General features: G+C 39.9%; 1 protein-coding gene and 1 long non-coding RNA gene across 2 annotated transcripts in view; one reads left to right on the forward strand and one right to left on the reverse strand.

The window, feature by feature from the left end:
- The window catches only part of LOC137323803 (uncharacterized), a 30,843-nt gene extending 20,766 nt beyond the window's left edge, over window positions 1-10,077 (forward strand). Inside the window, exons 2-3 of the long non-coding RNA XR_010963447.1 lie at window positions 5,158-5,471; window positions 9,862-10,077. This is a non-coding gene — a long non-coding RNA (uncharacterized lncRNA). The remainder of the gene's footprint in view (window positions 1-5,157; window positions 5,472-9,861) is intronic.
- Window positions 1-23,463, reverse strand: part of LOC137323802 (signal transducer and activator of transcription 1-alpha/beta-like) — a 62,763-nt gene that overhangs the window by 18,970 nt on the left and 20,330 nt on the right. The window contains exons 6-22 of the mRNA XM_067987753.1: window positions 22,372-22,450; window positions 22,106-22,197; window positions 21,363-21,514; window positions 19,703-19,861; window positions 18,185-18,277; window positions 17,001-17,060; window positions 16,668-16,697; window positions 16,476-16,569; window positions 16,265-16,306; window positions 15,891-15,974; window positions 13,943-14,041; window positions 13,040-13,175; window positions 12,024-12,076; window positions 11,826-11,920; window positions 11,545-11,684; window positions 9,878-10,066; window positions 4,172-4,247 (exon numbers count right to left, since the gene is read on the reverse strand). Coding sequence (XP_067843854.1) covers window positions 4,172-4,247; window positions 9,878-10,066; window positions 11,545-11,684; window positions 11,826-11,920; window positions 12,024-12,076; window positions 13,040-13,175; window positions 13,943-14,041; window positions 15,891-15,974; window positions 16,265-16,306; window positions 16,476-16,569; window positions 16,668-16,697; window positions 17,001-17,060; window positions 18,185-18,277; window positions 19,703-19,861; window positions 21,363-21,514; window positions 22,106-22,197; window positions 22,372-22,450 — 1,673 coding nt within the window. The remainder of the gene's footprint in view (window positions 1-4,171; window positions 4,248-9,877; window positions 10,067-11,544; window positions 11,685-11,825; window positions 11,921-12,023; window positions 12,077-13,039; window positions 13,176-13,942; window positions 14,042-15,890; window positions 15,975-16,264; window positions 16,307-16,475; window positions 16,570-16,667; window positions 16,698-17,000; window positions 17,061-18,184; window positions 18,278-19,702; window positions 19,862-21,362; window positions 21,515-22,105; window positions 22,198-22,371; window positions 22,451-23,463) is intronic.

Here is a 23,463-nt window from a genome sequence, read left to right on the forward strand (position 1 = left end):
AGCTGGAGGAGCCCTATTTAAAGGGAAAATTACAGCATGGAGCAGCCCAGGGGGAAGGCTGCTCCCAGGTTTAATGATGCCTCACTCCAGGTATCATAGGAGGAGGAGGACAGAGATCTTCCCCCCGGCGGGCGGGAGGAAGCGGCCTGCCTCTGCCACCGAGAAGGCCTGGCTCAAGGTGGCAGAGGAGGTCACCAGCACCACCAATATATCACCCACCTGCATACAGTGCAGGAGGCACTGCAATCACCTAAGTAGGTCAGCCAAAGTGAGTACACTTACTCATTCCCCTACACTCCGTCTGCCACATCACCACCCCCACCCCACATCTCCTTCTGCACTGCCAACACTACTCTACCACATCACTCCTCACACCCACTCAAAGCTCATCCTCATCTTACGTGCACTTACTCACCTCGCCAGTACTCATCCTGCCACTACCACTCAACCCAATCCTCATGAAATCTCATTCTCACCTTCTCATGCATCTCTTTCATGGTCAGCCTCACTCAACCAGCCACCACCAGTGCTGCAGCCACAGGGCATGCATCACATATGTGCAGTAGGAAGCGTAAGGCAAACGTGTCGTGAGCATGAAGGGGATGCACAAGGGTGTTTGACGGTTTGTCATGGTTTTTACTTATATTTGATTTCTGATCAACTCACATAACATTTTATATTGTCACCACTACTGCCACGTCTTTGCGAATCTTGTCCGGTTTGTGCAATAATGCCCTTTCCTGAGGATCACAATGAAGACCCACAACTGATGCCACCCATTGTGTCTCTGCAGTGGGTGTAGGTGTATTTGCAGGGCTCTTTTGTGCAGACGACTGAGAGACGTCGGCGATGTCCCCGGTTGCACCCTGGAAGGATGCGGAGAAGTTGTTGAGGGCAGTGGTGACTTTGACAGCGACAGGTAAGAAGATGGTGCTCGGGCCAGCCGGGAGCAGCTCGGCATGAAGGAGGCTGCAGATGTCCACGACTACATGTCGAGTGATTCTAAGCCTCAGTGTGCACTGCTGCTCAGAGAGGTCCAGGAAGCTGAGCCTCGGTCTGTAGACCGTGGCGAGGGTAGTGCCCTCTGTGACGCATCTCTCTCTGCCTTTGCCTTTGCCTTTGCCTTTGCCCTCCCTCCGGCTGTGCAGGTGGATGTGTCACAGTGCTGTGTTGTGGAGCTCCACGTGTCAGAGGTGGCCGTCGAGGCTGGTGATGTTGTTCGTCCTCAGAGGAGGTCATGACTGCAGCTACGGCGGCCCCCATCCGGAAGATGTACATTTGAGGGGGTCCGCAAGGTAGGTAAATGCGTCTGGACCCCGGGGTAAGCGTGCAAGTTGGTGAATTTTATGGTTAGGAGGAGGACAAACTTTGTCCAAGGTGACAGAGTGGCCTCCTGCAATGAGTGAGGGTCTCCCCCCACCCAACCTGTCAAATGGACCTTTGCAGCTGCCACAGGCTGATGGCTGCAACACGTCCATTTGAAATGGGAGTGTTTCCCCCAGTACGGGAATCAGTCCCAGTTCATTTCAAAATCCCAACCCTCCTAAAATATCAGGTCAATCAGGTCTGTAAACAACCTGAAGTACCTGTTTAAGTACTTTAAGTGGCACCCCACCGGCTTTAATTGCCGGCGGAAGTCCCACATGCGGGGGCTGCGCGCGCACGTCAGCGCGTCACTGGGGAACCCAGAAGTGGGTGGGTTGGAGCCGGTCTCCAGACCTGCCCCTGGAATCCCCGATTTTCGCAGCCCCCCAGCCACCCACCATGAACGCACCTGATCGGGGGTGCGAAAATCGAGCCCAACAACATTCATTCAACCTTTGAAAACAGCACCATCCACAGTTGAAGGATTAGAATGGGACAAGGCCCAACTTCTGTTACTGGGTTTTCATTCTTAGAAGTGCAATGATTGAAAGGATGCAGAATCCTGCAGTGCATTTATTTCTATACTCAAGGGGGTCAAATTGAATTACCCAAGTCAGAACAATTCACTAATTTTACTCATAGTGGGGGTGGGGGAATAAAAAGGTAATAAAAATGTTGAATGTGAAACTAAATGTGACTTAAAAATTAGAGCAGCAAAAATTATACAATGCTCTGCTTTTTTTAGAAAAAAAATTTACTCTGAAAACATTCTGCATTGTCAGCTCAGTTAGTAATCTGGGTATCAAAAATATGAATATCCACAGTAAAGCTAAATATCTAGATATTTTCACTACTCACTGGAATAAGAACATAAGAACATAAGAAATTGGAGCAGGAGTAGGCCAATCGGCCCCTCGAGCCTGCTCCGCCATTCAATAAGATCATGGCTGATCTGATCCCAACCACAATCTAAAGAACACAAGAAGTCGGAGCAGGACCCGGCCACATAGCCCCTGGGCCCTCTCCGCCACCCACAGGGCATTGACCGATCCGAACTCAGCTTCATGTCCAATTTCCTGCCCGCGCCCCATAACCCCTAATTCCCTTTACTTCTAGGAAACTGTCTATTTCTGTTTTAAATTTATCTAAATACTTGCACAGTGGTCTGAAGTGATCAGAGCAATGGAATCTAGATACTTCCATTGCTCTGATCACTTCAGACCACTGTGCAATTTTTTTTTTTGCAAAGGAAGGGGGCTTGATAAAGTGCCGCACGGTAGGCTGATCATCAAGATTGCTGCCCATGGAATTAAAGGGGCAATAGCAACATGGACACAAGAATTGGCTAAGGGACAGGAAACAGAGAGTAGTGGTGAACGGTTGTTTTTCAGTCTGGAGGAAGGTGTCCAGTGGTGTTCCCCAGGGGTCAGTGCTGGGACCACTGCTTTTCTTAATATATATTAATGACTTGGACTTGGGAGTACAGGGCACAATTTCAAAATTTGCAGATGACACAAAACTTGGAAGGGTAGTGAACAGTGAGGAGGATAGCGATAGACTTCAAGAGGATATAGACAGGCTGGTGGCATAGGCGGACACGGAGCAGATGAAATTTAACGCAGAAAAATGCAAAGTGATACATTTCAGTCGGCAGAATGAGGAGAGGCAATATAAATTAGAGGGCACAATTCTACAAGGCGTACAAGAACAGAGAGATCTGGGGGTATATGTGCACAAATCATTGAAGGTGACAGGGCAGGTTGAGAAAGCAGTTAAAAAGTATACAGGATCCTGGGCTTTATAAATAGAGGCATAGAGTACAAAAGTATGGAAGTCATGATGAACCTTTATAAAATGCTGGTTTGATCACTACTGGAGTATTGTGTCCAGTTCTGGACACCACATTTTAGGAAAGATGTGAAGGCCTTAGAAAGGGTGCAGAAAAGATTTACTAGAATGATGATTCCAGGGATGAGGGGCTTTAGTTATGTGGATAGACTGGAGAAGCTGGGGTTGTTCTCCTTGGAACAGAGACTGTTGTGAGGAGATTTGGTAGAGGTATTCAAAATCATGAAGGGTCTAGACAGAGTAGATAGAGAGAAACTGTTCCCATTGGCAGAAGGGTCAAGAACCAGAGGACATAGATTTAAGGTGATTGGCAAAAGAACCAAAGGTGACATGAGGAAAAACTTTACACAGCGAGTGGTTAGGATCTGGAATGCACTGCCCGAGGAGGTAGTGGAGACAGATTCAATCATGGCCTTCAAAAGGGAACTGGGTAAGTACTGGAAAGGAAAAAAATTGCAGGGCTACAGGGATAGGGCAGGGGAGAGGGACTAGCTGGATTGCTCTTCCATAGAACAGGTGTGGACTTGATGGGCCAAATGGCCTCCTTCCGTGCTGTAACCTTTCTATGATTCTATACTTGGAGCATTAAAAGAATGCAATAAAGACAGATGTTTTATGCCTGTGCAGGTACAATTGTAACGAGAGTCTTGGCATGTATTGGGAAAAGATCAGTTGAGTGAGTTTATTTAATTAAAAATTTCACTTCCTTAGACATTAATCACTCTGCTCCACATTACCCACAAACAGCAAGCTTAAAACATGGAACAACCACTACCTGACTTTTCCAAAAAGAGAGTACAAAAAGGTCTAGTTTATTTTGTTTTGTTCCCAATAAGTAACTTGCATTTAGAATTAATATGATTTGGCTGTAGGATAGTCAGTGAACAAAATATACACGTTGTCTGCATTAAAACAATTTAAGGAAAGGAAAAAAGTAGAGTTAACAACGGTTACTTACACTTCAGACACTGAAATCAGTTCAGTCTTTATATAACCACTGGTCTTGGAGTCATCTACATCCATAGGCTCTGAAGCTAAAGGACAGAAGAAACAAGGATCTTTAGTTTGCATTCATTGGTGATGAGGGAGAGGGAGACAGAGTTTACATTGAAATCAAAAGACCCCTCAACCCATACCACTTTTACTCAGTGAAACCTGTAAATTACAGACACCTTAGGGACTGGCATAAGCTGTCCTATTTTTGCAGGTGTCGTAATTTTCAAAATGGTCATTATATGTGCTGTAAAAATTCTCAGTAGAATGGGAAGTTCTTTATCCAGTATCCATAGCAGCAGAGAAACCACTATCCCTGGGATAGAGCTGTGCAAGCATTCAATTCTAGAGATAGAATAGTTTCTCTACCACTATGAATGCTGGGTCAAGAGCTCCCCGTTCCAGAAAAGCTGTTTCTTTCACAAAACCCGATGTCACCTCTGTGTCCCGTGTCCTGAGTTGTAAAATGCCGTGGTGCATTGAAGGATGTCCATAGTTCGTAATTTGCGAGTGTCTCTTATATATTTTACTGTGCAAGTTATTTGGGTCTCAATAAGAATCCATTTTTGGGAGAGTCCACTTATACAGGTTTCACTGTACTTTGAGAACAGAATGTCATGGGGAATTGAACCATTGGAAATGACCTACATAGGAACGGATAAAACTTCCTGAATGGATGGCAGCTCTGGCTGGTGAACAGCAGTGACAAAGGCCCGAGCAATTCGGCATGTCAGAGGTTCAACTGAATAAAAGTGTCAACATAGCAAATAACTTTGGAGGGTGGTCATGGGACTTTAGTCTGCTGAAACCCTTTCTGAATACAGTAAATCTGCAAGTGCCAGGCTAAGAATTAAATGCACCATATAAATTATTCCCAGTCAAGATCACTTATAGCTGTATTTATGATTTATAAATAAAAACAATTATTTCTTTCCCTCTACCTTCTTGCAGGAAATGGACATTTCCAAGGCCACCAATGTTCCTCTATAAACTGTTGAAGCACAACTTGTGAGGAGTGGGCCGGAGGCCAGTTTTACTTCCATAAAAATACATTGCATGGAATGCAGATGTTGGATCCAGCAACCTGACAGAGAACTGATGCAATTTGCAGTCAGGTCCAGAGAAAGGCAGCCTCTGACTAGGAGTAGAATACGCAACTACTTGAGCTGATCCCCAATACAGAACAGTGAAAACCAAAAGGATGAATGGAGAGTTCAAGAAAGGATACCCCTAGCCATCATGTGGACAATAATAATATAAAAAAGGTACACAGTGACTTGTAGACTGGACAGCAGAGTACTGGATGTCCTCTTAGATTTGCAATTACAATTTGTGCATTGCATTCTACAGGACATCTAATAGCTATATGAAAAATATCAATAACATTCCTAGATACCAGTGTAAATAATCTGTTCAAAAGAATTTTGTTTATTTGTGACACAATCCAAGTTATACCAATTAAGGAAATTTCTACCAACAAAACCTTTTGGAATGGTACAATGCCTTTCCCCTCCCGAGCAAACACAAACACTGCAGAAAATACTTCAACCACAGCAGAATACCTGCATAAAATCTTTCCAGGCGGAGATGCACATTTTCAAACTTGACTAACAGCCAAGTATATTTTTAAAATTATTTGTTACCAAAATTCTACACTACTTTCCCTGAGCTGCATCAGAGAAAACTGAACAGCAATTCATAACTGCACATAAGGGGAAAAAAATGGATGACATAAGTACTGAATAAATGGTGTTGAAACAGCTAAGAATGAAGTGTGTTTTTAAAAAAAAAAAATATTAGGGTATACTAGACACTCAATATACAAATGGAGAAATAAGCAGCAAAGTGGATGGAAGGCTGAACTTTATACAGCCAAAACTGCAAATCAGAGGAAGTCATTCTCAAACTGTACAGTTAGACCACCTTAAACACGGTGTCCATTTCTAGTCAGCAAGACATTCAGCCCTGGGGAACGGTTCAAAGAACCACGACTTTGATCCCTAGTGTCAGAGGACTGAGACAAGAGGAAAGATTGGAGAAGTTTGGGCTTTTCAGCCTTGAAGGGAGGGAACTGAAATGTGACCATAGTTATGCAACTTAGTAAACAGAAAGCAAAAGGTCAGAATGGAAAATTATTGCAACTTAAATTCCTGAGTGTTGGTCAGAAATACAGGGTCAAATTAGTAAGAGTCAAATTTAGGACTAGTGTCCTAAATTTGTCCTTTTTTGAGGATGTAACTAACAGGGTATAAAGGGGAACGACTGGATGTAGAATATTTGGATTTTCAAAAGGCATTTGATAAGATGCCACACAAAAGGTTGTTACACAAGATAAGGGCTCATGGGGTGGGGTAATATATTAGCATGGATAGAGGATTGGTTAACAGACAGAAAACTGAGTTTAGGAATAAACGAGTCATTTTCAGGTTGGCAGGCTGTAACTAGTGGGGCGCTGCAAGGATCAGTGCTTGGGCCTCAGCTATTTACAATCTATATTAATGACTTAGATGAGGGGACAGAGTGTAATGTATCCAAGTTTGCTGACGATACAAACCTAAGTGGGAAAGTAAGCTGTGAGGAGGACACAAAGAATCTGCAAAGGGATATAGGCAGGTTAAGTGAGTGGGCAAGAAGGTGGCAGATGGAGTATAATGTGGGGAAATGTGAGGTTATTCACTTTGGTAGGAAGAACAGACAAACAGAATATTTTTTTAAAATTGTAAGAAACTATTAAACGTTGATGTTCAGAGAGATTTGGGTGTCCTTGTACAAGAAACACAGAAAGTTAACATGCAGGTACAGCAAGCAATTAGGAAGGCAAATGGTATGTTGGACTTTATTGCAAGGGGATTGGAATACAAGAGTAAGGAAGTCTTGCTACAATTGTATAGGGCTTTGGTGAGACCTCACCTGGAGTACTGTGTACAGTTTTGGTCTCCTTATCTAAGGAAGGATATACTTGCCTTAGAGGGGGTACAACAAAGGCTCACTAGATTGATTCCTGGGATGAGAAGGTTGTCCTACGAGGAGAGATTGAGAAGAATGGGCCTATACTCCCTGGAGTTTAGAAGAATGAGAGGTTTTTATTTGTTCATGGGATGTGGACGTCACTGGAGAGGTCGTCATTTATGGCCAATCCCTAATTGCCCTTGAGAAGGTGGTGGTGAGCCGCCTTCCTGAACCGCTGCAGTCCGTGCGGTGAAGGTTCTCCCACAGTGCTGTTAGGAAGGGAGTTCCAGGATTTTGACCCAGCGACGATGAAGGAACGGTGATATATTTCCAAGTCGGGATGGTGTGTGACTTGGAAAGGAACATGCAGGTGGTGGTGTTCCCATGTGCCTGCTGCTCTTGACCTTCGAGGTGGTAGAGGTGCTGTCGAAGCAGCCTTGGTGAGGTGCTGCAATGCATTCTGTGGATGGTACACACTGCAGTCACTGTGCGCTGGTGGTGAAGGGAGTGAATGTTTAGGGTGGTGGATGGGGTGCCAATTAAGCGGGCTGCTTTGTCCTGGATGGTGTCGAGCTTCTTGAGTGTTGTTGGAGTTGCACTCATCCAGGCAAGTGGAGAGTATTCCATCACACTCCTGACTTGTGCCTTGTAGATGGTGGAAAGGCTTTGGGGAGTCAGGAGGTGAGTCACTCGCTGCAGAATACCCAGCCTCTGACCTGCTCTTGTAGCCACAGTATTTATATGGCTGGTCCAGCTGAGTTTCTGGTCAATGGTGACCCCCAGGATGTTGGTGGGGGATTCGGAGATGGTCATTGCCTGGCACGAATGTTACTTGCCACTTATCAGTCCAAGCCTGGATGTTGTCTAGGTCTTGCTGCATGAGGGCTCGGACTGCTTCATTATTTGAGGGGTTGCGAATGGAACTGAACACTGTGCAATCATCAGCGAACATCCCCATTTCTGACCTTATGATGGAGGGAAGGTCATTGATGAAGCAGCTGAAGATGGTTGGGCCTAGGACACTGCTCTGAGGAACTCCTGCAGCAATATCCTGGGGCTGAGATGATTGGCCTCCAACAACCACTGCCATCTTCCTTTGTGCTAGGTATGACTCCAGCCACTGGAGAGTTTTCCCCCTGATTCTCATTGACTTCAATTTTACTAGGGCTCCTTGGTGCCACACTCGGTCGAATGCTGCCTTGATGTCAAGGGCAGTCACTCTCACCTCACCTCTGGAATTCAGCTCTTTTGGACCATGTTTGGACCAAGGCTGTAATGAGGTCTGGAGCCGAGTGGTCCTGGCGGAACCCAAACTGAGCATTGGTGAGCAGGTTATTGGTGAGTAAGTGCCGTTTGATAGCATTGTCGACGACACCTTCACTTTGCTGATGATGGAGAGTAGACTGATGGGGTGGTAATTGGCCGGATTGGATTTGTCCTGCTTTTTGTGGACAGGACATACCTGGGCAATTTTCTACATTGTCAGGTATATGCCAGTGTTGTAGCTGTACTGGAACAGCTTGGCTAGATGCCAGCTAGTTCTGGAGCACAAGTCTTCAGTACTACAGCAGGGATGTTGTTGGGGCCCATAGCCTTTGCTGTACCTCATTGAAACATTAGATTCGGAGAGGGCTTGACAGGGTGGATGTTTCCCTGGCTGGAGATTATAGAACTAGGGGGCATAATCTCAGGATAAGGGGTCAGCCATTTAGGACTGAGATGAGGAGAAATTTCTGCACTTAGTTGTAAATTTTTGGAATTCTCTACCCAAGAGGGCTGTAGATGCTCAGTCGTTGAGTATATTCAAGGTGGAGATCAATAGATTTTTGGACTCTATGGGAATCAAGGGATATGGGGATCGGGCAGGAAAGTGGAGTTGAGGTCGATGATCAGCCATGATCTTATTGAACGGCGGAGCAGGCTTGTGGGGCTGTATGATCTACTCCTGTTCTTCGGAAGAGTAATCAATGCATGGGATGGATTTCCAATTATTGATCACTCTAGATTCTTCCAGGCACAGTGGAGGAATATACCCTAGAATCATTTAAGGGACAAACAACAACTGGGTGCATGATTTGGGGCAGGGGAGTTGTGGGAGGGGGGGAAATCAATGACTATAGGGTTTCTCTGAATGGATGAGCCAAGATGACCTGAACAGTCCTCCTCATCCATATTTATGTTATGACTAAGCATCAAAAAAAAAATCACACACTCTATTCTTAGATGTTCAACAAACTGCAATGTGCTACTCAATAAAATCTGTAATCTGTATTTTGTGCTTTGGTGAAATTTAACATTTTTAGCACTGAAAATAAGGTATGTATTTGGAAGGTGATTTAAAAAAAAAATCCCCCCCCACAAAAAAAAACTCATGAAAACAATTTACCTCTGGTGCCAAATTGTAGGTCCAGGAATTTCTGTTAACTGTTCACCTTTTTTTTTTGCATAAACCTGCTTGCCCCACTTAAGTGATAAAATACAAAGGGTCTGATTTTCAAATCAGATGTAATGTTGCAAGCTAACCTTGTTCTTACAGTTCCATCACAGCTTCCATTTATAACAGTAACATCTTCAGTCAAATTGGTGCAGTCACAAGTAATACAATATCGTTTAATTAATTAATATCTCAGCTCTTCAAGAAGTCCAGTCCTTTCACTTTGATCATTATTTAAACTTGCATAAAAAAACTCCTGCTTTGTTCTGCAGGTCCAGCTATACTTACGATCTTTTGGCCGGGAGTAATACTTTCCAAACGCCTGATCTTTGGGGACCTCAGGGTACAAATACTTCAGTGGATTTTCAGGAATATTTTCAGCTGCCATAACTTTGTAATTGCGAATGATGTCTGGGAAGGTAACGGCTGACAGTTGATGTTTTGTGTATGGTTCTACCGAGTGAAATAGAGACTCATCTGGGGGGGGGGGGGAAAAAGAAAAAGTTCAGACACAGTTGCAAGTTTTGGGGGAAAACAAAATATACAAATATGCACCCTTGGTCAAGCAGGTGCCTGCAAGTGGTAGGCAAATTAAGGGACATTCACAGCCCAATGGATGTTGGTACTTGTGTTGTTTTTTTCAAAAAACACAAGTACTGTATTTTTTTTTAATCCCATAAATATCCAAATTGAGGAACTGAATTTCCTTCTAAAAAAAAAATCAGGATTTGGTTTTCAAGCGTTCAATTTTAACCATAGCTTTATTTTTCCCCATTTGTGGATTCTTCAATGATTTGATGTTTTACTTTGTTTTAAAAAAAACCCAGTGGAATGCCTGGCATTAAAGTATCTGGAAATAATTATAGATTGCTGCAGCGGCCTGCTTTGTAATGGGGCCCTATTTCAATAATAATTAATTCTCCCATTTCTTTTGGGGGTCCAGGCCACAATCCTGGTGGGGTACGCCGATTCTCACCAGCAATACGACCACTGAGAATCGCCACATCCCTCCGGAGTGCTGAAGCATAGGAATTCCTGGTCTTGGTATTCCCCACCACCAGCCCCTCCAGCATCAATGGCCTAATAAAGGGGCAGGTGAAGACTCTGTCCCTTACAAGGCCCAGTGGAAATCCTGACATTCATGTATCTGGGTCCCAGCCCAATATCCAGATTTCAAGTGCACTCCCACCAGAACTATGGCACATGTATCATGGGAGAGTCATGATTTTCAGGCCCATTGATTTTATAATTAATAGGTCAGGGGTTGGGGTCTTTTTTTAAATAAAAAATGAACTATTTTGCAAGATTATGTTTTTCAGCTTGTAAGTTATTTTATTCCTTCACTATGAAAGTTTTATTAACAAAGAAAACCATCACAACCTTTGACATTTTCAATGAAAGCAGTATGGTACTTCAAGAGGAGAATCATATAGTCAATTCATATTAAATCCCAGATTCCTTGACTGTAAAGTTGTTGATAGTTTCAAACGCCCTCTTTATAAATTTGTGGTTGAAGTTCATAGGATCGATCATGATTCAGAAAGAGCTATGTACATTAAGAATGCTTCATGCTATTACTTTGTATATTTATGTAATCTTACATATTCAGTTTTGTTAATCACCGCAAGCTCCAAAAAAACTAGATTTCCTTAGTGAATTTAAGGTTTTCTCATCTTTAAATAAATGGATGATGGAAATTTAGGAGGTTTTGTTTAGGTTGATTTTTTGAAAAAAAATTATTGCATTAACTCCAACAATAGCTCATTAAGCAAAGTATCACTAATAATTTGCCATTTTGGAATCTTAAGTACCAGTAAAGTGCAAACTACATTCAATTTGCATCACTGCAGTTTAGGGAAAAAAATTGCCTTCTTGGAGACTAACACAATCTGAACATTTTAAATTTCTGACCAACCAAGAGACTTATATACACCTATAGAATTTAATCCACTCACCATTTAGTGATTTTTCCACCCAGGTAAAAGTAATGGCACCTTCTCTGCTGCTCTCACTGAACCGCAGTAAAAATGTACCCGGTTGCCTGTCCTTCAGCAAAGCACGTTCTTTTTCCTTACTCACAAATCCCATGATCCACCTGAAATTATCAAAATTAAATTTTGTTTCCTCTCATTCATCATGTTATGTTTAAAAACAGGTGGTAGAGAAAAATCGATTCCCATTAACTTACATGGTTGTTATACAAGCTTTATATTATGCCCAATGATGTTCTACCTACCCATCATTCCAGAGAGGCAGAAGGTGCTTTTTGATTAACTCTAAAATCCCTTCAATCCACAGCCAGAATGAGAAAGGCTTTTCATTTAGATTCTCCTGAAATATCATATCATAGAAAGTAATCAAAGGATTTTAGGGAAATATGCAATTTTAAAATTCAATTAGCAGCAATAACTTTGAACAGGAGTTAACTAGTTACCTTGCAGAATCTTGTCCATGGAATTGAATTCTCACTGAAACAATTATTTGGACCTGATATACAAACAAACCAATTTTATAGGTTTAACAATTTTCAGATTTTACTATGCATCCTGCATAAGGTGATATGCTTATAAAATCCTATGTATTCTACTAGTTACTCTTTTCCTTTCTTTTGTACAGCACACAGTCCTAGTGATGCATTAGACATAATCTATTTTGCTCCACCTATGACATGTAGTTATATTTTATATTAAAAAACTCTTAAACAGGTAGAAAAATTAGAAGAGGTGCATTCTTTTAAAAAAAAACACAGCTACAGCCTGGCAACACTTAATATGAGGGGAAGAACAGTAGACGTAATTCAATCAGCTGTATATGTGTTCAATGATGACCATTAGGTCAAGGCTGAATAAACAAAATGTCTGGTAAACTTAGTAGAATTTTAAGTACAAAAAACAAGACATGCTCAGATGTAGTCAATGCATAAACACTGAGCATCTCAAAAAAGTGACTAGAACAAATAGATAGTGCCCAATCTTCATTAATAAGCAATGCATCAACAAGAAGTTGAATGTTAAAATAGCTTTGATATACTAGACAAAATGTTATTAGAGTTCCTTAACTGTGCGCTCACAGGGAGGGGTGCAAAGGCTCAACATTTATATTGAAATGGAATGAACTCTAAGTGGGGCCACACAAAGTCTGGACTTCTTCCCAACAACGCTGTGGCTTGCTCATCCTGGAAGAACAAAGGCTCATCCAAATTTCGTCACATATGGAGTCAATGTACAAGAGGAATCTCTTCAATTAAATGTGGCCACCCTCAGAGCTTTGAAGGACCACCATGGTACTTCCCCTGCCTATCCTACTCCAAGAATAACACACAATGAGAGGAGATGTAGATGACACTGTTCCTCCACGAGACTAGTATGAAGTGCTGTCCTTCCCACGTCAGACTAGTATGAAGTGCTTTCCCTTTTCAACATGTTTGGTTATTAATCTTCAATATCCTACCTAGCAACTTCTCTCCCAGCATGCTGAGCTGTTCAGTGTTAAGGCCTCGCTTGGTGACAGAGGAGAACTGCCAACTCAATACCTCAGACAGCTGACTCCACGTGGCAGCGGGGGGGTTGCTGAAAAAAGCAAAGGTCTGAGAAAGAAGCGAAACAAAACAAAAATGTTAAAAATAGATCACACACTTTATGATGGATCATATACACTGAATGACAATTTTTAAATTTCTACACTGGTTTTATCTGTCCCAAATTAATTATAATTATGAATATGAAAAGAATTAAACTCAAAAGCTATTGGTTCCAGCTACTGGTATACAGTATACTGGTACATCAGCAGAATTTGTAACAGCAAGTTAATGCACAAGGGGATCAATGGAGATATTGGGGGGGGGGGGGGGGGGGGGGCGGCGGAGGAAGGGGAAGGACAGCTGACTTTTACACAGAATTGTAGTTTATAAAAAAATTTAAATGTAAATCACCTTTCTGAAAACTATAAAAGAGTCAATATTCAAGGTTCCAATAACTCCACTTTAGGCTTTTTTTAAAAAAAAGTTTAAACAATACAAAAAAATAAATTCATCTGAACTTCAGCAATTTGCAAATTGATCTAATATTAATCCACTGGAAATAGTCATAAGACATAGTGGATAATTTCTTGTACTGTGCTACTGGCAGGGAGTCTCGCCCACCAAGTAGCATGTATTGGAAATTTGGGCAGGCACTACACAATATCTGAATTTCTGATGTGCACTACTAGCCGGTAAGGCTCCCATTGTCAACACAAAGTCAGAAAGGTACCCCTCTATAGTGTAAACACGGCCTAGCCTCTACCCATATAAACAGTGACCCTTTGCTGAGACACCAAACGATGCCAGTCAAAATATGACATGCAGATATATACCTTAGACTCGCTTACGAGCATGTTGTACCACAAAATAGAGGCCCAACCATTGGGGAGCTGACTAACATTGGATATCACCACCAAAGGCAATGACGTAGTCTGCAGAAGTAAGTGGAGAAAAAAAATTCTCATTATGAAATGCACGATTCTCTGAAGAATTAATTACCCAGTTATACTCTAATAGAAGTCATAGATATTACAGCACAGAAGGCAGCCATTTGACAGACACTGGTGCTAGCATTTCAATTGGAGCCATTTACTCTACTCCCATTTCTCACATTTTTTTTTTAAGTCTTCATTTTCAAATGCCATATCTAGTTCCTTTTAAATAATGCTTTAGTCTCTGACTCCATAGCAAATTATGGTAAAACATTCCATGTTCTAATAACAAATATATTTCTTGTAACTTCCCCCTCCATTCTTCGAGTGATATCAGGAGTCCATGGAGGTAATTTTCAAATTACCGCTGGAGAATAAAACTGGCACTTTGGATCGAGCACCCATTATAGAAACCACCCAATTATCCTTTCCATTGAAATCAAGACTTTCCATAAATTTTGAAAACTGTTACGATTCCCCTTAACTTTCTCTGTTCCAGTGAAAAAGCTAAATAATTTTTTTAAAAATAAAGCCTTCAATAACTATAATCTCATTCCTGATATTTCTTCATTTTTATCCTTTCATGGCAACCATAATCCTTCCTATAATGGTGCCCAGAATACTCCAAACTCAACATCACCTCTTTGCTTTTATATTCAAAGCCCCTATATATAAAACTTGGAATCACATTTGCCTTTTTACGGCCTTTTCCACCTGAAATCCCACTCAAGATTGATGTATCTGCACCCCCGAGGTCTCTTGGTTCCTCCATTCAGTTAAGAATATTACTAATTAGAGAGAGTATACTTTCTTTCACATTGAACTACATCTGCCACATATTTGCCCACTCCAGTATTCCTTCTATTTTCTCCCACATTTTTCCCTCAGTTTGCTGTACCGCTTGTGCCTGTGTGCAAGTCATTTGTATAAATGGAAAACAAAAAAGAGGTCCCAGCAAAGATCTACAGGACACATGACTACCTACATATTGCCAATCAGAAAAACATCCATTAAAACCTAACTTTGTTTTCTGTTCTAGCCAACTCTGTCCATGCGCTACATTCCATTTAGTACTATGTGCCTTTTAATTTTCATAACAAATCACTTATGTAGCACGTGTTAAATAAATAGTGAAAGTCCATATATAAACATCTACTGAATTCCCTTTATTCCACGTCTCACAAGTATTCACTAATTTCATCTACATTATGGACTCTTTACCCACAAGCAAGGCAATACAAAATAGCCTATTATTCCCTTTGTTTGGGCAGGTTTTGTAATGTTTGCCACCATTTAATCCTTAAAGGCTGTTAATAACCATCATCTCAACCAGAGGTAAGAATGCTGTATTAAATCACTTGTTTACAGGATTTTTATTCAATTCTTTTAAAGCCAGATTTCTGCCCATGACTCACATTATACATAGCATTGATTTGTTAATATTCTTGTCCACTAACAATTTTTAATGTACAGTATACATCAAATTAGTTTGCGAAACTTTATCCGATACTTCTCGAGCTCAATTACATATGGAAACCATATATTTCTTAACTATTGTTAAAATGTTTAGCTTTTAACTTTAAAAAACAAAATCATGGGATCAGACTTTAAATTCAGCTGTATCGAATGGCTTTGGTTCAAGAAGGTCCACCATCACCAGCGTCTCAGTGCAACTAGGGATGGGCAATTAATGTAGGCCTTGCCAGTGACGCCCATGTCCCGAGAATACATTATTTTTTTAGAATTTACTTTTTAAAAACAAAATCATGGGATTCCACTTTAAATTGCTGCAAATCCCCAAATTCAATTTGTCAGAAGTGATTTTTTTTTTGCACTGAAAACTTCTTACCTCTAGATCAATTATCAGGTTCTGGTGACAGAACTGAGTCTCAAAGCTGATGGAGTGAAGTTCTTCAGTCACAATGAGGGGGCCCTGCTTAGGCGGATATGAAAAATTAGTTTAGCTGATGTATTTTAAAAACACAAGTAGTTTGCAAAAAGTAATAACGAGATGAGGATTTTGCTTTCAATGAGATGGGAGTCAGTGTGCCAAAGGAGATCAACAAGAACTGAAATGATGGGTAAGCAGGAATTAGTATAGGATACAATATGGCAATGGAGTTTTGAAGAAGTTGAAGGTTTTGCAGGGTGAAGCTTAGGAGGCTAAGGAGAGACACTGTTGGAGAAGTCGGGCCTCGGAGGTATCCGCAATATTGTACTTACTTCTGTTGTTCTGCTTCCTGTATTTTTCTGTTCTTTCAGTTGCTGCAATGTACAAACAGAATACACCTCATTAAAAATAAGTTTTAAGTTTTAAAAATATGCACTGTTCTGTATATGTTGTTATTGAACACTTAGCTATGAGATGATTACAATAGAACAGTGCTGTGGTGAATGCACTATCCAACCTTGGGTTTTCAGTACAGCTACCTACCAGATGTCTGAATTCAGCAGCTAAGCTGCCATTCGTTGATTCCTCCATATTCATCACTTTTGTGTTAGTTCCTAGTATATTAAATTTTCTAAATCTATACCAGGAAATAAATAAGAGTAAAACATGTATACATGGAAAAAAACAAAATTACAAAAAGGAAAAAAAAAATTAGAAATACGTGACAGTACTTACCCCTTTACAGAACACTTTTCCGTGACATCCCTGAAAAGAAATTACTCTATTAAATTCTATTTTAAATGCAAAAGCCTTAAAATAGCAGATTTACTAACAACGGCACAATACTCTTCAAAAAGAAACTGAAAAAATTGGAAAGTGTTCTAATCTGATAACACTTCATGCTATTGTGAAGCTAGTATGCATTTCAGCTATCCTTGCTGAATCATGGGCACATACAATATTAGCTGGTCTTGAAATTTTAAGTTTACATTAAATTGCTACTTTCCCCAATAAGATGGCACCTATAATTCACAGCAAAACACACATGAAAATAATGACATTACGTACTTGTCAAATGATGCTTTTACACGCAACTGGTAATTTAGTTCTGGTAGCCTTACCAAGAGCCTGTAACAAAAGGAATTTAAAAAAATTAGAAAAAAAGAGGCACAAAACAACATGTGCCATACAGCAAATTAAAAAGGGAACCAAGCGCATATTAAAATTAAAGCATTTCCTTATGATACTTATTTGTAGCAATTCTGATTCTTGCTGTTTGCCACTTTTAAAGTCCCCATTTTAGTGAAGTGCAACTTAAAACTAGGTCACCAAGAAACAAAGATTCTAGTGTAAAGTCTGCTCTCCAGCACACAATGCACCATTACAGAGCAAGGCTCTAAATTCATTTTCAGTTATACATGGGGATGGACACTATTTTGTCTTAAAATCACAGGCCTCATTACCGCTTTATGGGCACCAAAACACCAGTTTGTTACTTTTTTAAAAAAATAAAGTTTTGTATATCTAATCAGAAATACAATCAGTACATTCAAAGCATCTGCTGTGGGTAAAAAAGGTTCCTCTAAAACTTCATACTTTTCAGCCACAGTCTACAGTTACTTCTGTCTGGTTAATGCTTTCAGCACGTCGATACAGTCTATAGTGCTTAGCTCATATTTAATAACAAATGCTTATTCAGAGGCACGAAATGGCTTCCCCAGTGGCTCGTTCAATTCATCTAGTGAACAATTGAGCCACAGAGACCAGGGAGGTCTCCAGGTTCAATCCCAAGATCAATGTTGAGTTGATGATTTTGGCTAAAACACCATAATTGGTTTTATCACCCTGGATTAGGGAGGGGAAATGAAAGATAGAATTCCCATTCCTGACATTTGTCCAGAAACCTCCACTGGTAATGTGGATGCATGACATCAGGTGAGGCGAATGACTTGACGCAATGCCCCAGTGGTCAAATAGTTTGCTTATGCTCACCATCAAGGCTCATATGACTCAACCAATAAATCATGCCTTAACAAGGAATCAGTACCTTGGAGAGGAATTTAAAAAAGTTTAAGTTAGAACTATTTGAATCTACACAGGTGTTAAAAACAATGCTGTAAGATAGAACATTAGATATGGATATGCAAGTATTTTTTAAAAAACACAACCTTGGACTTGTACTACATCAATCTGGGAAACCCAGTATTTACCATATGAAAATTATTTACGATTGTAGGTAAAAAAATACTCACCGTAACTTAACAGTGAACTGCACACCAGTTTTTAGGACCATTGGTCTTTGTGGATGAGTTGGCATGCAAGGCTGTCTCTCCACCACAAAGGAACTAAAGTACAGAGGGCAGAGTGGAATATAAATGTCATGTAGTTTAATTTAAACTATCAGCATTTCACAATTAAAGTATTCCTTTATTAAAAGAAAATACAATCTACCAAGAGACAGGTTGAAGTGTAACAAAAGTTAATGAACAATGATTATGCACAAGGGAAGAATCTCCACAAATACAAGTGAAGGTCTTGGCAGAATTGATGCCTCTCAAACTGGAGGACGTAATGAAAGTTTATTGCCGCTTTAATATGGATGCTCCTTCAGTTCAGATACTGGGAGAGAAACTGGGTCTATGATTCCATTACTGGTGTGTAAGAGAATTGGATATAGTGTAAACGCAGGAAGCTAGCTCAAGACTGTGGTCTACTTGAATCAAAATCAAAACAGCAGCGTAAAAGCAGCTTTTAACCTGCAACTAACTGATCTGGCAGCATGTGTGAAAACATGATTGTGACAGGAATATTTGATTGAAAAATCATGTGCCAGTCTGAAACAAAAACTGTTCAATTGAATATTTTTAAACATACAAAAGTATTCAAGTTGACGCTATCACGCTAAATTGTCCAAAATGCATCACAAATAAATGAAAATAAGTCTGCAGAGTAAATAGTTTGGCAGGAAGTGTGTGCACCTAAGATTTAATATATAAATAGATGTTGAAATCTCCGATAAGCACCACTGATCGTGGAATAGTTTGGTTGCCTAAGCATTTAGCCAAGAAAAAGTCTGCCACCTTTAGAACACAAATGGCAATAACATAGTACGGTCACTGTGAATCAATGATGACTCTTTGGGTAGAAAAGAAAATTTCCTTCAAAAAAAAATGCATTCTGTAGATTTATGTCCCTAGTACAGTACTAAGTGGCCAAAAGGATATTGTAGGGCTATAACCCTACCACTCACCTAAATTAAATATGGCAATTCGGATCGATCAATATCACTTCCTCTTAGTGATGCAATGCACATTGTATGTACCACCACAAATGGTTGAGATTCAAATACATTATTTGCATTTTGGTTAAAAAGTGATTATTGAAGACAAGCAGCAATATATAGTCATGTGCTTTTCTTATTAAAAGTTTATTTTTGGATAAGATCATAGTTAAATAGCCTGCCAAAACTTAATTGTCTAGGGTGATAGATGAAAAATGACTTGTCAAAGTACAAGTGTACCACCAACACTTGTGGAACTGTAGCCTAGTGAGAGTCAGTAAGGGTGAAATTAGTCTTCGCTAGTAGCACGAAATAGCAAATCAGCAGACAGCTTTACACCATGCCCAACTTTGTTTTCCGTTTCGCACTATTGGTGTAGACCAACATCACCCCGAATGCCTTCAGGAGACAAGTGAAGTAAGTGGGTCTTACAAGCTTAAAATTGAGGGAATTTGGATGAAAGTTTTGAAATACTCTTCGAAATTGTTACCTTTTAATAAGATTGCAGAACAAATTGTTGTTCCTTTCCTCCAGGAATTGTTTGTTTTGAGTAATGGGGTCCCCTTCGTACGAATATTTCTGCTCAAGTTCTTCCAGTTTCTTTAGCTGTTGCCGAACCTGCTGCAAACTCTCAGCCAGCAACGTGAACCTGAAAGCACAGCCATCACAAACTAAGGACCAGCAAGTTACAAACTGCAATATCAACAGCCTGTTCTCAGCCCCCTTTACACTTTTTCAATAAACTATACAATCCTGAAGAAATCTCACGTTTTCTATTAACTATCAATGCATGTGCCCAACAAACTATTTAAAACTGATGTAAAATGTGCGCATCTCAGGTAATAGATTAGGTTTTACTTGGAGATAAATATTGTTACAGGCAGTGGTTAAGCTATAAAGGGTAACTTTTATAAATTAGTGTTCCTGGCACAGAGTCTTGTACAATGAGAGAGCATAATAGGAACATGGGTGTTAATTCTCTACCCCATGATCTTTCCATGTGTTTTCAAACTGAACTTTGATAGAGGTACAGTATTGTAATATTTTGTAGTTCCTTGGAATAAGATGGTAACTTTAGGGACAGTGCCCTAAAATGCCAAGAGGTGTCCTCAGAATGGAATTTGGCATTTCTGCTGAACTCTGGGTAAGTGTTAATGCTAAGAGCTATGGGTACATGATCAGACTGTGAGAAAAGCATCTTTCACAGTTAGTGTCTGCTTTCAATTAATGGCAGGAACGGAGTACATCCAGGCTAGTCAAGGTTGAATGGAGGGATATGTTTTGCTGACCAAAAAGAGATGGGCCTAGAGTGACTAGTCATTAATTGCCTTTTTGTGATTTAAGGCCAAAGTAAAAAGGAATCTTCACGAATAGTCAAGAAAATGGCATTGAAGTAGATGATCAGCCATGACCTTGTTGAATGGCGGAGCAGGTTCGAGGGGCCGGATGGCCTACTCCTGCTCCTATTTCTTATGTTCTTATGAATAGACCTGGGGAACCAGGTTCTGAATGGTCAGCTATACAGGGAGTCTAATTTAACCTTCCTGACTTTAGGTCAATCTCAGACACTGAGTATAGCAACTTGTAATAAGTAGAGCCCAGCTGAAGCTGGTTTACTGTGATACCCTTGAATTGCTTTTATAACTTCAGATATTAATTCTGTCAGTTAAATATATCTACAACAACAACAACAAATGTTTATATAATGCCTTTAAATGTAATGAAAAGTCCTGAAGTACTTCACAGATATAAAATCAAAAAATGAACAGAAGGAAGCAGTCAGCATCATTTCTCTCTGCAAACCAAGAATAAATGGAAAATGGAACCACTAAGTGACAATGCAAGTGTTTTTAGGCTCCAAGTGCTTTCTGAAAGGGATTGGGGTGGGGGGGAAAAACGTAGAAAGGAAGATAAGGTAAATTTCCTGATGGTTCTTTGACAAGGAGTTAATGATTTGTTAGGTGCCCTTTAATTAATATCCCTTTATTGGGATATCGACATCAGTGTTCTTACATAACCAAAGCTCCTAAATGGCCACGCGGTTAGGTTCAGTTCCTGGTATGCCCAAGAGGGTTCTCTGTTCAAATCAAGAGTTTGTGCTGAGTCAGCTAATCGCAGTTAAAGTTTCTACAAATGGTTGAAAAGCCCACCAGTGCTGCAGCTGGTCAAGACAGGTGTTTGGTGGTCCTCCAATGCATGCAATCTGCTGTCGCCGTTTCCATTCTACCAACTCTTCATTGATCAAAATGCCCTCAATTTGTTCTGTTTCATTCAGCAGCCAGGCAGTTTTGTTGATTACATCCTACAAATAACAGTATAGCATGTCAGTCAGTGAACTATACATTTAAAAAGTATGCAAGAAAGATATACAAATGCCTGTTTAGAGAATGTGTGCACACAAGTTCTAGAACATTTATCTTATATTGTAGAGACGCACACTGCACGCGCAACATATTATTTACTCCTTCTGAAATTGTTCTTGCTGATTAAAGCCAAAAGTTTTCCCATTTATAAACATTGTTTTAATTTTGAATAAGAAAAAGAAAAAACCCTACATTTATATAGCACCCTTCATGTCCTCGAGACGCCCTAAAGTGTTTCGCAGCCAATGAATTACTTTTGAAGTGTAATCACTGGTTTTGTAGATTAATGCTGCAGCCAATTTGTGCAGAGCAAGGTCCCACAAACAGCAATGAAGTAAATGACCAGTTAATCTGTCCTGGTGGTGTTGGTTGAAAACACATTTGCTTATAGCTGATTTCAGTTGCTTTTTAAATACTTAATTCAAGAAAAATAAAACCTAAAAATCAGACGGTAGCTTATTAATTGCTATTCAGTTAAGCTGATAAAGCATTGCCAATAACCATAACACTACAATCAAAACATGGCTCACCTTTCTTTTCTTATCCAACTTAAGCATCATATTGTGGAGATGGAGTTTTTCTTCTTTAATTTCATTTTGAGCCAAACCATTCACTTCATGCTCTATCAAGGTAAAATGAGAATTAAACACAAAACATGGAACAAATTACATACAATTTTAATTTGTAACACTTATAACAGCACTGCTTAAGGCGGTTGGGTGTAAAAGAATTGTAATTCACACAATTTTTCACTAGCACTTTCGGTACATAAAGTAACATAAAATTTACTTCTTACCTCGACTCTGCAAAGTTTTAGATCTGAAATCAAATTCATCCTGAAGATCTTCAAGAGACTTGATTTCCTGTTCAATCTCCTACAAATTACAAAACAAAAAAATTTAGTAGAACAAATTCACATTTTTATAGTGCCTTTCATGTCCTTAGGATCTCAAAATGCTTCACAGCCAAATTAATTATTCTTTGACGGGTGGTGACTGCTATGTAGGAAAATCAGATAGCTAATTTGCACTCACAAACAGGATAAATGACCAGTTAATCTGTTTTGATGGTGTTGGTTGGGGTATAATGTTGGTCAGGAGAACTCCCTGCTCTTCTACAGAAGATATGCAATGTGATCTTTTACATTCAGTTGAACAAGCGGATAGGGTGCCAGTTTAACAACTCATCCAAAAGGTGGCATCTCCGATAATGCAGTACTCCCTCAGTATTGCATTGATGCGTTAGCTTGTATTATGTGCTCAAATCGTGGAGTGAAGCTTGAAGCAGTGACCTTCTGATTTGCAGGTGAGAGTGTTATCATCTAAGCCTACCTGACACTTTAGTATGGATAACTGAAGTGATTGAAAAATTCAATGTTAAAAACAAGTGCTTTATATTGTTATATGCACTATTTACCAAATTCTGTTGCAGGTTGTATCTCTATCTAAATTGTAAATAAATATAGGTTACTCTTTAATAAATGCCTTTGGATGGTAACATTTTGGCAGATTATACTTGTCCTTGGCCCTTTCAATTTCCAAGTTAAATAGAAATGAACCATGATGCACGCAACGCACCGTCCAAATTTCAGGACTAGGAAGTGAATTGAAAAGATGCAGGAACCTCCTATTACAGAAATAGTTCTTGATCTATTTCTAAAGAGTAACATATTGATGTTAAAAAATTTACTACAAAATTCAGAAATAATTCTTGTAACTATTTTACAAAGATGTGAAAAATAAGTGATTTCTTCATGTTAATGTACCCTACATCTGTAAATGAAATACATTCATGACCCTAAATCGTCACACATTAATAGCTTTAGCATTCTTTCCGTGTGGTTCCTCTGTCAATCGATCTTGTCTATTTAATTTCCTTCAAGTCAGGT

This window comes from Heptranchias perlo, chromosome 7 (genome assembly GCF_035084215.1).
Source record: "Heptranchias perlo isolate sHepPer1 chromosome 7, sHepPer1.hap1, whole genome shotgun sequence".
Classification (NCBI taxonomy): domain Eukaryota; kingdom Metazoa; phylum Chordata; class Chondrichthyes; order Hexanchiformes; family Hexanchidae; genus Heptranchias; species Heptranchias perlo.